This window comes from Pongo pygmaeus, chromosome 4 (assembly GCF_028885625.2).
Source record: "Pongo pygmaeus isolate AG05252 chromosome 4, NHGRI_mPonPyg2-v2.0_pri, whole genome shotgun sequence".
In the NCBI taxonomy this organism is placed as follows: Eukaryota; Metazoa; Chordata; class Mammalia; order Primates; family Hominidae; genus Pongo; species Pongo pygmaeus.
Genome location: NC_072377.2, coordinates 153191374 through 153206324, shown reverse-complemented (window position 1 = coordinate 153206324; position 14951 = coordinate 153191374). Strand labels below are relative to the sequence as shown.

Genomic DNA, 14951 nt, shown 5'->3' with positions numbered 1-14951 from the left:
CTGAGACAGGAGCATCACTCGAACCCGGGAGGCAGAGGTTGCAGTGAGCCGAGATCATGCCATTGCACTCCAGCCTGGGCAACAAGAGTGAAACTCCGTCTCAAAAAAAACCAAACCAAAACAAACAAAAAAAGTTCTGTGAGTTGAACATCTTGTAGCTAAAAACTTTCAGAGATCAGAAATTGGATTACACTGGAATCTTACTTAGATACAACTCTATATATACACTGCTTTTCTGTGCAGTATTTGCTACTCTTCTTTAAAAAGAGGGATTCAGGTCCAAGGCAAGAGAAAAGTTTTTAATAAATTTTTATTTTATATTCAAGATAAAGCATATACACAATTCAATGTGGAAATAAATTACTAGAAATACTTTGGAAATTTTTCCATTTCCCTCTCAAACTCACTTTTTTTTAAGCTCATAAGTCTTTTTACTTGATTTTAAGAAACATGGCAACTATAATACTAAGAAAGAACTACAGCTTTGTACAGAAACATAGAGCCTTGTCTTGACTGTAAGGTTTAGTTGGTGTTTTAATGACAACAAAAAAGCACACAAGACACGAACACTCTTCAACAGGTTTACTCAAACAGCTTCGCTCAAGAAGAAAAAGGCACAGATTTAAAGGGATGACAATAATCATTAAGAATGAAGTAAATGGAGACTCAGTCAAAAAATGATACTTTATGAATTAAGTCAAGAAAAACAAGTCTTTCAAATTATGTCTTCATTAAAATGAATTTTTAAATTAAATTGTATAAACATATGATATAAAGTTGGTACTTTAGGAAGCGTCTTTGTATATTTTTTATGTACAAATCTTTGTATACAATTTCGATGTTCCTTATATATTCTAGCAAACTGAGCCAGGACCTCCCAACTGCATGCCTCAAGTCCCTGTGGAGCACTCTGGCAGCTGGATGGCCCTACTTGCTTTCTGACAAAATAGCTGGAAAGGAGGAGGGACCAATTAAATGTAGTCATCTTCAACTGGCTCTCCATTGACATCACAATAGTGGATAAAAATTGCCACTACTCGCTGAAATACACCCTTCTTCATCTGACGCATCTCTGAAATTTCCTCTCCTATTGTTTCCATACAGATGTCTGCAGACAGCTGTCCTTTCCTTCTAGGAGCATAGATAGTGCCTTTGAAATTAGAAATAAAAGGAGAGATACACATGATAATCAGAATCATTTGGAAAATCACTGATAAGCTGGTCCATAGGATATTCCCATATACTGCACTATAATGTAACTGATGCATGAATAGCTCAAGGAATGGGTCACCACCAGTTTGTTCTTATGTTTGATGCCTAAGGCAGCATACATGCTTAAAGTCTCAAGGTAAAAATACTGCACCAAAGGCAAGTCAGACACATGCACATGTAGTTCATAAAATCCATTTCCTTATAAAGTATTTTTTAAAAAACTTTGGTTAACAATAAATATTCAAGTATGCTACCACTTAGAGAAACTACATTCAAAAATTTCTCCCCAAATTTCTACACCTAAATTATAAGTTTCTACACAATAAGCAGCTCATAACTAGCAAGAGAATAATACAATTGGAACAATTTTGAAACAATATAGTTGAACAGTTATTTAATAAATAATAAGATTATAAATATTTAGGTAATACAAAAGTCTTGTAGGAAAATCTGTCTAAAGGAATCCTTTCTACCAGCCTTTATATATCCCTAGTAAGTCCACTGAACATCTATTGTACAAATAAAGAACTGTTTTGAAGTGAGGAAATGAAAATTATTTCTATGGGAAACGATTTAACACTGCACTGCTCCTAACTCACAAAAAGATATTAAGTATGTAACACAGTAGGCTATACTTAAACTAGAGAATAGATGTCAAGTCAGGTCATAATTACTTTCTTCATCGTCTTCGAAGTCGTATCGAGCGAAGCTGTTGGGCTCTGCAGCTCGTAATGACCTCAGCCAAGGGAAGTCAGAAATCATGGAATATGGAGCTCCATCCACAACACCTAAAAGACAAATGTAACATTGCTAACTGGTGTGGAAGTGCTGACAGAGCCAAATTCTGCAGTATTTTGTAAGCAGAATGTAAAATATAAAATAAAGAGAGTGAGTCAGATGTCCTCAAATCATTTCCAGCTATCAAACTACAGTAATTTGTAATTTTTGTTTACATTTTATGTTTCACCACTGGTTCTGATTGTCCTAGAAATAGTAAAGACTCATACAGGCAAAGCAATATTCATCTGGCTCCCACTACTTGCAGGTATTGAAATCATCCATATTTTGAAGAACTGTAAGACCCCCATTCATATCTTCCCTAAGGCATGTCCAGTCATCTAGTTAATAGCTATTTAACTTTCTTTTTTTAAAAAGTGTAATTCTCTACATTTGGGTTACCGCTTGCTGTAAGCCCAAACCAGTTTGACTGATTGATGGATCATTCATTCGTTCGTGAATGAGAAAGGGCCAGGTTTTGTTTCCCAGGCTGGTCTTGAACTCTTGGGCTCAAGTGATCCTCCCACCTCAGCCTCCTGAGTCGCTGGGATTACAGAGGTAAGCTACTGCACAGGCTATTTAACTTTCTAAACATTTGTAAATACTCACCTTCTAAAGTATAGATTTCTCTCCCCCAGGGGTACTTGGGGTATTTCTTTAAGTCTTCTTCACTTCGAGTGGCTTCAGGGAAGAATTCATATTTAATGAGCTCTCTGGAAGCAACAGGAAAAATTAAGTAAAAATTACAAAACTGGAAATTATTAGAGTGTCAGGTAGGAAGGAACCATCAAAACTGTTTCGGACACAGATTCTACTGAACATCTCAAACAAAACATTAAATACCTAACAGAAGTAGGATACACTCAAACTACAGAATCCAAGTGTAGTCAGGTCAAAACTACTTTCTTCACTATCTTCAAAATCATACCAGGGAAAGAAAGTCACTTTGTAAGCATATGTCTTCTACACAAAAGGTGCTTAATGCAACATTTATATAACAAATATATAAAAGTCAAATTTTCTGATGATATAAAATATCATAGTCTTAAGATCTTCTTCAAGTTGATCTCTTTTTCATGCCCCAAGGCTAAATAATGTTACAAGTACATGTGCAATCTGTTCTTGTAATTTTTATCTGGGTTTTAAAGATCACAAATATATACATATGCTTTTTAGTTTTAAGTCCTCATTTCCCTCAGTTTCTCACTTATGTTAACTTCAGGATAAGCCTGTTTGAAAAGCTTAGATGGAATCATTTAAAATAAAGAAAAATTGGGATTTGCTTCTGGGAGTCCCTGCTATGAGAAATGACTCAAAAGGCCTTTAAGGGCCACAGAGTTACTTACTGATTGATGTTTGCTATAGTGTCCATCCAGCTGCGAATGCGCACCTTATTCCGGACATTGGGAGGGTTACTGAATTCATGGATAATACAGATGTGATAGGGGTAGGGACCACTAAATAGCTTCTGCTCCAAAGTTAGAGTGTCCACCTGTGGAAGACATCATAAAGAGATGTCTTCAACAAAGAGAACGCCTTAGAAATCTCTCTCCTAGAGCTTAAACAGTCTTTCCATGGACCTTCAGTTTTGAAATCTCTGGCTGATTTGAAAATCAAATAGTCACATTCAGACCTGAAAACAGTTTGTCATGCTGGGAATAATTTTGCAAACTCTTCTGTCTAGGGAACTTGGCAATTTATATCTCACTGTTATATTTAAATGCCTACTAAACCAGAGAATCCTGATTGAGATAAATTATGTCAGTCAACTCAGAATCCACTTCTGGGTATGTCCTTTATTAAGTATTGACTGCATTACAGAACTGTGAATGTGTAGTAACATATACCCTATTCAAATGAGACTGCTGCCCAGTCTTTAAGAGAGAATGCATTTTCTTGTCTTCTAGGAGCCTTTGATAACATTGCTCTTTTCTCATGGCATGCCCTCCCCCATCTCTAGTTATGAAATCTCACTCGGCCATCTGAGTGGCATACGTGTTTGTCTCCTTTTTGGGAAGGCAAACTCCTTGGGGGAAGGATCATGTGTTGTATATTTTTTTGCACCCAGCATATTGTAAGTTTTGAGACACTTGACAATATGATGAACTGACTCTTTTGAGGCCAGGCTTACACACTGATTACAAAGAGGCATTTAAAATTTCCTTTAAACCCTCTTTTGGCATTAAGCACAGAACCTTAATACAATATTCTCTTAATAATGATAATGACACTAATAGTAGTCATATGATGGCTTACTATATACTAGCACCTGTTTTAGAGTTTCACATATATTAAATATCACAATAATCCTGGGTATATCATTATTATTCTAATTTTACAGATGAAGAAACTAAGACATAGAAGTCAAATAATCTGCTACAGGTCGGACAGCCAGAAATTTAATCAGGCAGTCTGAACCAGAGACTGTGCTCTTAAACCACAGGTAACTTTTAATAAGTATAAAAACCTGTTGAGTAACAATTCCCTGTATCATACATAACCTGTAAAAACTATGTAGGTTGGGCAAGTGAATGAATGCCAAATCCAAAAGGCTAAAGACTAAAAAGAAAAAGAAAAAGAAAAACACCACAATATGTGTATCATCGAAAAGGAGCAAAGCTCGTTACCTGCTGCATTGGGCGTAGGTATATGATGCGGTTTCTCTCGGGTGGCATTCTTAGTATCTGGTCTAGTACCTGATCCATGTTCAGTTTCTTGCACTGTGCATAGTCAAATCGGTTTACAATTGGTGCATTTTCTACTTTTAAATGTTTTAGTACCCTGCACCTGGTAGCTACAAAATGAAAACAATGGTAAGGTCTATACATATCATCTTTGGAGAGATGGCCTAATTTTTGTTAGCACAAAATACTGCAGTAACAAACATCTTTAACAGAGGTCAAATAATATCATAGAGTACAAATGGCAGTTAACAAAAAAATTTGAAAATGTGGTTCTGTTCAATTCAAAAGAAGGTAGAAGGGGCATTAAAGTGCCTTTTTCTAAGATTTTACTGTTAAGAAAACCAAGTCTCAGAAAATGACTTGCCCAGACAGAAACTGTTTAGGAAATATTTATTTAAAAAATGAATAACTATTATACATTTTTATGGTCAATAGTCAGACCTGAAATAATTCACCTATGTTACCTTACATTCACTCTCAGGAATGAGCAGAGTTGGATTTTAATTCCTGTCACAAATGTAAAAGCAGAACCTTGAAAAAAAAGACCCAGAAACACATTTGGATACTTCGGTCTAAAGCTATTCAGTCCAATCTAGTAGCCATGTGGTTAGTGGTTACCATAATACTGAACAGTGTAGACACAGAACATTAAAGTTCTATTGAAATGCTCGTCTAAAACATTAGTTTTTCTGTTTGACATATAAAACATGAAGTCAGAAAAAAGTAATTTTGAAATAAACACATTTAACTGAACTAGTATATCAACTTCAGAAAAATATTTCCTTCTCTTTTTTTAATCTCAAATTTCAACCTGGTCCAATAATTTTCACTGCAGATTTCAACCAGATCCAACTTGAGAGAGATCAAATGGAAAAGATTATAAAACCACAGGCTCATTTGTCTGATCTTTTTAACATTTCACAGACATCTTCTGTAACATCCTTGTCCCAAATGTCATCATCGTCTTGTGCAATCTAATGTAACTAACTTGACATTTAAACACTGAGAGAGACTCCCGCTTCTCACGTTCATTTTCTCCTTTTGTGACTTGGTGGAAAGAAGGGGAACTGGTGTTGAGGACAGCAACAGAGGAAAGGAGAGCGCTAGATGACAGTAAGGATCCAGTGGTTCTTAGCTATAAAATCAGACACGGCTAAGGTCAGTTCTAATCTCATTTAATCATCTCCTCTGTCATTAACTTAGCCACTACCTACAGACTAAGCTAAGATCCTCTCACCACAATAAGCTGAGCCAAACAATTTGGTTTAAAGGGGAGAAGGTTGGGCCTGAGGCCGTGTGATCCATCATTAGGTTAGAGAAGGTACAGGAGGAATCATCAAAATAAAAAGAAGAAAACTAGTCAGATTCTCGGAGAGCTCAGAGTAGAGAAAGGAATGGAATGAGATGCCAACGGGCAGAGTCTGAATATTGAGTTTTACATTCTCAGAGCTCAAAGGGTGTAGGTACTGAGAAAATGAAAGTTCTTCCAGTGCTACTGTAAGGCTAGGGAGAGTACCCCTACTGTTACAATCTCTGAGCTTTTGAAGAGCCTCTGTTCTCTATTGTAGAAGGAAACTCCAATAGGAGATAGTAATTTAAGATGTTTTAGGACCAAAGACCACATTGGCTGGGATAGAGAAAAGTACTACTTCTTCAGAGTAAACGATAGAGTCTGGGGTCCCCAAGGTCTGAACTTTTGTAGAATTCAGAGGAGAAGTAGTGCTTGAATCTCAGTTTCATCTCTCCTTTCTTGGGTTCTCCTCAGTTTATGACAATATGTTTGGTAAATACCTTTTAACGGGATTTCTTTGTTTACTACTAATATGGTAGGAGATATAAAACAAAATAGACCTCTTAATATTTTTTGGCAATACAGGTTGACTAACCTTTATCTGAAATGCTTGGGACCAGAAGTGTTTTAGATTTCAGATTTTTCTTCAAATTTTGGAGTGTTTGCATTATATACTTACCCTAATCAAAAAAATCTGAAATCTGAAATGCTGCTCCAGTGAACATTTCCTTCGAGCATCATGTTAGTGCTCAAAAAGTTTTGAATTTTTAAGCACTTGGGCTTTCTGATTTTTAGATTAGAGATGCTCAATGTGTACTAACATAATACAAATTAACATCACTAGGCATTACTAGAGGTCAGACCCTGTACTGTGTGTGTGGGTGTGTGCATATGTCATGTATATATATACATATACAGGCATTTCTCATTTTACTGCACTTTATTGTGCTTCGCAGACATTGCACTGTTTACACAAGGTCTGTGGCAACCATGAATTGAGCGTCTACTGGTGCCACTTTTTTAGTAAGCATGTGCTCCCTTTGAGTCTTTGTGTTACATTTTAATAATTCTTGCAGTATTTCAAACTTTTTCATTATTATTTTATCCATTATGGTGGTCTGTGATCAATGATCTCTGATGTTACTATTTTAATTGTGGGGTGCCACAAACTGCACCAATATAAGTGAACTTAATAAATGTTGTGTGTGTCCTGACTGCTCTCCCAACAGGCTGTTCCCCTGTCTCTCTCCCTTTCCTCAGGTCTCCCTACTCCCTGAGATATAATGATGTTGAAATTAGGCCAATTAATAACTCTACAATGGCCTCTAAGTGTTCAAGTAAAAGGAAGAGTCACAAATCTCACTTTATTTACTTATTTATTTATTTTTTTGAGACGGAGTCTTGCTCTGTCGCCCAGGTTGGAGTGCAGCTGTGCAGTCTCAGCTCACTGCAAGCCCCGCCTACCAGGTTCATGCCATTCTCCTGCCTCAGCCTCCTGAGTAGCTGGGACTACAGGCACCCACCACCATGCTCGGCTAATTTTTTGTATTTTTAGTGAGACGGGGTTTCACCGTGTTAGCCAGGATGGTCTCGATCTCCTGACCTCGTGATCTGCCCGCCTCGGCCTCCCAAAGTGCTGGGATTACAGGGGTGAAGCACTGCACCCGGCCACAAATCTCACTTTAAATAAAAATATAGCAATGATTAAGCTTGGTGAGGAAGTCACGTTGAAAGCTGAGATAGGTCAAAAGCCAGGTCTCTTGCGCGAGTTAGCCAAGTTATGAACACCAAGGAAGAGTTCTCAAAAGAAATTGAAAGTGCTATTCCAGTGAACTCACAAATGATAAGAAAGCAAAACAGCCTTATTGCTGATATGGAGAAAGTTTGAGTGGTCTAGACAAATCAAACCAGCCACAACATTCCCTAAGCCAAAGCCTAACCCAGGGTAAGGCCCTCAACATTCAGGAAAGACTCTCCACCAGCAAAAAGATTATGACTCGCTAAAGGTTCAGGTGATTGTTAGCATCTATCTTTGAATAATAAAATGTTTTTATTTTATTTTTTTTTTTTTGAGATAGACTCTTGCTTTGTTGCCCAGGCTGGAGTGCAGTGGCGCGATCTTGGCTCACTGCAACCTCCGCCTCCTGTGTTCAAGTGATTCTCCTGCCTCAGCCTCCCAAGTAGCTGGGATTACAGGCATGAGCCACCACGCCTGGCTAATTTTTGTATTTTTAGTAGAGACGGAGTTTCGCCATGTTGGCCAGGCTGGTCTCGAACTCCTGGTCTCAGGTGATCCGCCTGCCACAGCCTCCCAAAGTGCTGGGATTACAGGCGTGAGCCACCGCGCCTGGCCAATGAAGTGTTTTTAAATTAAGGCACGTAAATTTAAAAAAAAAAATACAATGCTACTTCACATATAATAGACTATAGTATAAACGTAACTTTTATATGCGCTGGAAAATAAAAAAATTCTTATGATTCGCTTTGTGATATTCCTTTTATTATGGTGGTCTAGAACCAAACCTGCAGTGTCTCTGAAGTGTGCCTGTATACATACACATACACAAACATTTAACATTTAAATCCATCACTGCATTTAACTTTCACAAATGCTTTATGAGTTAAGCATAATTATGCACAGCTTACAGATTGAAAAAAATGAAGACAGAAAATTATATAACTTGCCCAAGGCAAGTAAATAAGTCAGATCTTCATAATTTTACATGGATGGATATCTAAAATATAATTTTGAATAAAAAAGGTAAAATTAATAGATCAATTATAGGATACATTACGTAACTAAAATTTTAAGAAAGCACAAAAACTAATGCCCTATGTTTGAGACAGACACATATATAAAGACATAAAAGGTGCACTGGAAAGATATATATTTAATATATTTAATATACGAGTGTAGATGGTGGGAGCAGATGAGACTAACAATGAGGGACATGTGACTAAAAAGAAAAACGGGCTTGGATTAATGATAATGTGCCATGAAGTAAAGATATAATTAATCATCTCAATCAAATACAGAGCAGTTATACACTTGAGGCCCAATTGGTGCTTCCCTCAAAAACCATGCCCAAGTCACACAGCTAGAAAATGACTAAGCCAGCAATCAAGCTGAGGTCTATCTGACTCCAAAGCCTATGCAGGCTGTTATTTACTCTGCCAGATCAGGCAGTAATTATCTTTTGGAGACAGGCTATTTTAAAAGATGAACCAAGTTTCTATATATGATGCTCAGAAATACTATGGAGTAATAATTTGACAAGTAGAACAAAGGCAGAACTAAAGATAACCCAACACAATATTTCCTTTAAGAAAATAAGACAGTAATGCTATTACAGTATTTATGAGTTCCTAATTCTTTTAACTCATTCATGATACTCCTGTATAATATGGGCCCAAATACGTACCATGGATGAACATCATCTTCGGACAGTCTTTTAGCACTAGATCTGTGATTCCACAATTGGTCATAGTGACTCCAACAAGATTCTTGGATTTTAATACAAGAACCTACAAGGAGAAAAATTAGAAACTATATAAAGATACAAACTTTCGTTTGTGTGCATTATTTAGGAACTGGGCTAGACTGTGATAAAGGTAAGTGAGGGTTTTTTCTCTACCTGCACATGGTCATCCTCGATCACAGGATCACTTGTACTGGTGGATTTATCCGCTGTCCGCTTCCGTTTCATGGCGTGACGTGGCTTTGTTTTGGCTACTTCTAAAAAAGGCAAAAAAAAAAAAAAGAAAATCCAAATTTTAGCCTTGCTTTCTTTCCTTCAAGCACATTCAATCACATACGTATGAACACCATCAAGGCAACTCCCAAATCTACAATTTGGTTCCCAATGGAATACAGTTACATTGGTATTTCCAACGGATTGTTTCAAAACAGGATCACCCTCCAATACTTCAAACATATCTACATCAAACATAACAACCCTTCTCATGCCTAGGTCATCCTAATAATCTAATAAACATTCCTACTTCTAGGCTCTCTGACTCATCCCATCTTAAATACTATTGGTGAATTGAACTCCTATCTTTCCTACTAAAAAACTTTTAAATTATTGACTGCAGCTTAGTGAATGTTTCAATGCTTGACATTTGGAGCTATGCTTCAGCTCTGTCCATTCTCCATACCATACTCTAGTCATCTCCCACTGCCAATGTCTCTGAAGTCATCAATTGCTCCAGCTGCTTCTGCCCAGAACACCTTTTCTGACCTTACTTTTTGAAATACGACCCATCTATGAAAGGTCCAACTCAAGCACTTAGTTTTAACAAAGCACCCTGGATCCCCAAACATTACATACTGTCCTATAGTTCCTTTTATACTTGTTTTGTTGGTCCATTTACATAAAAGCTTGTTAAAGGCAACAACACTCTCTTAATTCATCTTTGTTTCAATGTCAGTCACTAGCAAAGGGATAAAATGAACGTTTATTGAATGAACTGGCACTCAACACTTACAGAATGAATGAATGAATCACAGGTAAAACAGAATAACAAATATTTACGGAGCGCTTACTGTGTGTCAGGCACTGTTCTAAGGGTTTTACTCGTATTAACTCATTTAATCCTTATAATAGCTCTGAGATGGATTTATTGTTCTCCCTGTTTTACATATTAGGAAACTGAAGCATGGGATGGTACAAGAACTTGCCACAGTGTTAAATGGGAACCAGGAGTCAAACCCAGGAAATCTAGCACCAGTCACTAAGCTAGAAAACCTGCAATCTTTCATCTGTCAAACCCTGGTTAATAATGCCCTAACTTATTTACTAGTATTGTTCTGAAGCAATACACTTCGAAATAAGCAAATATTGTCCTTATTTAATTTAAAAACAAGTGCTAATAGCTAAAACTTAAGCACATATATATTCTAAGAAAATACATTAGTCATTGTCCTTGTTTTTGATACTTAATCATACTGTAGCAGAGCATATATTGAATACAACTGACTTTCATGAATTAAATCACCACCATACTGCTTTTTTAGATAGTACTGCTAGTTATAAACATTCTACTTGGTAATTCTGTACTATCAGTAATTCTATAATCTCAAACATGAAAGCTCACAATAAAAGACAAGGAAATTGAACAAATACTGCAAATTCCTAAAGGCTTGGGCTTAGATGGGAACTTCAGAGATTTAGTCTAAGTGATTTTTTTACACACCAAATCCTTTCTCCACCATTTGAGGTCTTTGTGAAGTTCTACCCTGTAAAACAATTCAAAGCAGCTGCTTTGGTTGAAGGCAGAAAAGGAGCCCAAGAGCTCTACCCATCAAACTTCCTCCAAGGACCTTGAAACTAAGCAAAATTCTGGAGTTCCAACAAAACATGAAGACTATTGACCACACAACACAACGTAGGCCTTCTCCCACAGTATCCTGAAGGAACTTCATCCAAAATCAAATAATCTTCATTGACATGAAAACTTCTAAAGGCAGCACATTTCACCTGATAGCCAAAATTCACAATCCTTTTAAAACCTCATTAATAAGTCCTGGTTCCCTCTCCCAGTACCACAAAAATGAAAATGAACAAACAAAAAGCAAGCCTGTTTCCACTACTACATGACAGTGTTCTAATAAAGATCTTCTCTCAGTAAACTGCTTTTATGATCTGATTTTCAAGTACACCTTCCTGGATTGCTCTCTCCCTTCCCCTTTAATTTATCAGAGCATGGGGTTCCAAATTAGGTAAAGTTTCCTGCTCTCCAGGGTACCCAAACTGGTAGTTTACATTTTCTATGAAAAGTTATAAAATGAAGTCACACTTTATACATATATGAGCTTGAAAAACAAACATTTCTGATGCATGAGGAAAAAAGTTTGTGTGTTTGTTCTTATTCTCTTATGCCTCCCTCCCTGTTTAGAGACAATTAATTTTGTTTAGGAACATCTTTTATAATTCAAAACATCCACTAGTATCAACAATACCTCATATGATGGTTTCTATACTTATTATGTTCATAGTTATTATCTAAGCCCCATTCCACATGTAAGACATGGTGCTAAAGGATAGAAATATACTGGTGAAAAAGTAGAGACTGTCCTTGTCCTCATGGAGCTCATAGTCTACTGGAAAGGAAGACAGTAAAACAAGAAATTACAACAGAGTGTGGTTCACATTAATGTTGAAGATGTTACAGAAACAGAGAAAGGCAGATCAATCCAGTCTTGGGGTGTCAGGGAAAGTGTTTAATATTTATAGCAACTAATCTTAAATGTTATTCTTTGACAATCCAATTATTTATTTCTCTAATATTTATAAATTGTTATACAGTGAGGATTAAAAGCAACTTACAGGTATTTATTCCCAAAATATAAATTCACAAAACAATTATATTAGCTTCTAAAATGGCTTTAACACTCCACAGTGCCATAAATTAAAAACCAAAGAACTCAAATGTTACGTTTTTTGAACTGATTTTTAAAAATCTTTAACAGTTAAGTTTCTTCCTTTATTAGTTTGGATTTTTCTCTTTAAAAAACACGCTGCATTAAAAATAATTTGGGCCGGACGCGGAGGCTCATGCCTGTAACGCCAGCACTTTGGGAGGCCAAGGCGGGTGGATCACCTGAGGTCAGGAGTTTGAGACCAGCCTGACCAACATGGCGAAACCCTGTCTCTACTAAAAATACAAAAATTAGCCAGGCATGATGATAGGCGCCTGTAGTCCCAGCTACTCGGGAGGCTAAGGCAGGAGAATGGCGTCAACCCGGGAGGTGGAGCTTGCAGTGAGCCGAGATCGCGCCACTGCACTCCAGACTGGGTAACAAAGCAGACTCCGTCTCAAAAAAAAAAAAAAAAAAATTAGCTAGGCATGGTGGTAGGCGCTTGTAATCCCAGCTACTGGGGAGGCTGAGGCAGGAGAATCACTTGAACTCGGGAGGCGGAGGCTGCAGTGAGCCGAGATGGCGCCACTGCACTCCAGCCTGGCTGACACAGCGAGACTTCGTCTCAAAAAAAAATAATAATAATAAAATAATAATAATAATAATAATTTGTAAGCTACCCAAATAACTTCTTGTTTTTTCCAAAAGGGACTTTAATAATATTAAAATCAGTACTTTGATATCTCCCCCCAAAAAATACTATTGAAAGTAAACAGACATTTTTATAAATCTAAAATACATTAGCAAATAATTTACCTACTATGACCATGTTACAGACATTAGAAGTCTTCTCAAATTGAAAAAAATCACATAATAAATGCAATAAAAAGCACTACATAAATGATATTTTCTTTATTTTAAATCCAGAGAATGATTTAACTTAAGAAAAAGTTCTAGACATGAAAAAAGTCAGAATAAAATAGTTAAGGGATAAGCAGAACACAAGGCAAAAAATAACATCAAAACTTCAATGGCTAATGTGAAGGCTCTGTATTAAAAACAAAACAACAAAAAACGGTAAAATTTTATCAAGAGACATAAGTAAAACGACAAACATAATAGTCCCTAAACAGGAAGACACAGTGCTGTTAAAATGACAATTGTGTTTCAGTTATCAATTGAATGCAATTTCAAACAAAAACCAAGCTTAGTTTTTGGAACTTGATAAAAATATTACAAAGCACTTCTATAAAAATAAATGGCAAATGCACGGCTAGTCAAGGAAATTTTGAAAAAGAATAATGAAAGAAGACAGAACACTAGAACAGAATAGAATGACCAGAGATCAACCTAAGTATGTCAAAGAATTTAGGAGATGATAAAAGAGCATTTCAAAATAATAGCACGAGAATGGACATCCATAACCAATATTGAAACAACCTGGTGATAGTTTGGAATAAAAAAAAAAAATTAGTTCCCACATATTGAAATAAAATTCCAACTGAACTAAGGAACTAAACTGAAATCAATGAATAAAGGAATAAGAAGATGGGCACATTTATCTGAACCAAGTGTAGGAAAGGCCTTTCGCAGCATAAAAATGAACTCATAAAGGAAAACATGCATACCTGACTTTGCAAATACAAAAAACCACACAACAAAAGGTGTCACAGGAGGCAGATACTGTTTAATGGGCACAGAGTTTCAGTTTAGGATGATGAAAAAGTTCAGATGGTTGGTGGTGACAGCTGCCTAACAAGATGAATGTATTTAGTGCCACTGAATTATACACCGTACACTGAATGGTAAAGTTATATTTTACCACCAATTAAAAAAAGATATTATCAAACATTTACAATTTAAGCTGGGAAAAGTATTTTCACCATATGGCAGAACCACTGTTTGCAAAGCATAAAAAAGTCTTCAAATAAAACTCATATATTTCAATGAGTTTATGCAACTATGGTAACTAGCACATAACTAATTAAGGTCTCAAATGTATCTCATGAAAGCTTACTTTTGTTCTGTTTAGCTCTGTATGAATCCATTAGTTCTATTTTGAATATACTAAAAGCACTGACTGCCCATGTTCTGGGACTGATTTTAAGATTTTAAAATTGAGGGCTACTTGAAGAAAATTAAAATACATTATTATTCACTGTCAGGTAGTAATGATATAATAAAGGCAGGAAAGAACACTTAAAAATAAGGTCAGAAACAGTAACAGACTTATGATTAATAAATGTGCTTACACCCAATCCAGGACTACACATTATAAACATTAATGAAATTAAATACACATATATGTTTAGAGTATTTTCACCAAAATAATTCTCAGCCAAACCATTTACTTACCTGCTTATCTCCTGGCAAACCTTACTTGAAGCAAAACTAGATTTCTGAAAAAATTACTAAGTACTACAGAGACAGAGAGAGGGGTATACCCAGGAAGCTGCACTGAGATGTGTTCCCCCAGCCCCAGCAACGTCAAGTCCTTGCCTTTTGGCTAAGGTTTAAAACTTTTCTAAGTTAAGACCTCTCTAAGTGTGTGATGGTAGCAGAGTTCATCTACTGGGGCTTAGGTGTCAGTCAGTGTTATATTTAGGGTAAATATACACAGTGACAT

General features: G+C 36.4%; 1 protein-coding gene across 8 annotated transcripts in view; it reads right to left on the bottom strand.

Annotated features, from left to right (window-relative positions):
* Positions 1-567: 567 nt before the first annotated feature.
* FBXO38 (F-box protein 38) overlaps positions 568-14951 on the bottom strand; it is a 59151-nt gene continuing 44767 nt past the window's right edge. For all 8 annotated transcript variants that reach the window (XM_054487920.2, XM_054487924.2, XM_054487921.2 and 5 more), the window contains 7 exons: positions 9600-9700; positions 9387-9489; positions 4617-4783; positions 3336-3481; positions 2599-2702; positions 1887-2000; positions 568-1150 (listed from right to left, as the gene is read on the bottom strand). In XM_054487920.2, coding sequence (XP_054343895.1) covers positions 972-1150; positions 1887-2000; positions 2599-2702; positions 3336-3481; positions 4617-4783; positions 9387-9489; positions 9600-9700 — 914 coding nt within the window. In that variant the 3' untranslated portion in view covers positions 568-971. The remainder of the gene's footprint in view (positions 1151-1886; positions 2001-2598; positions 2703-3335; positions 3482-4616; positions 4784-9386; positions 9490-9599; positions 9701-14951) is intronic.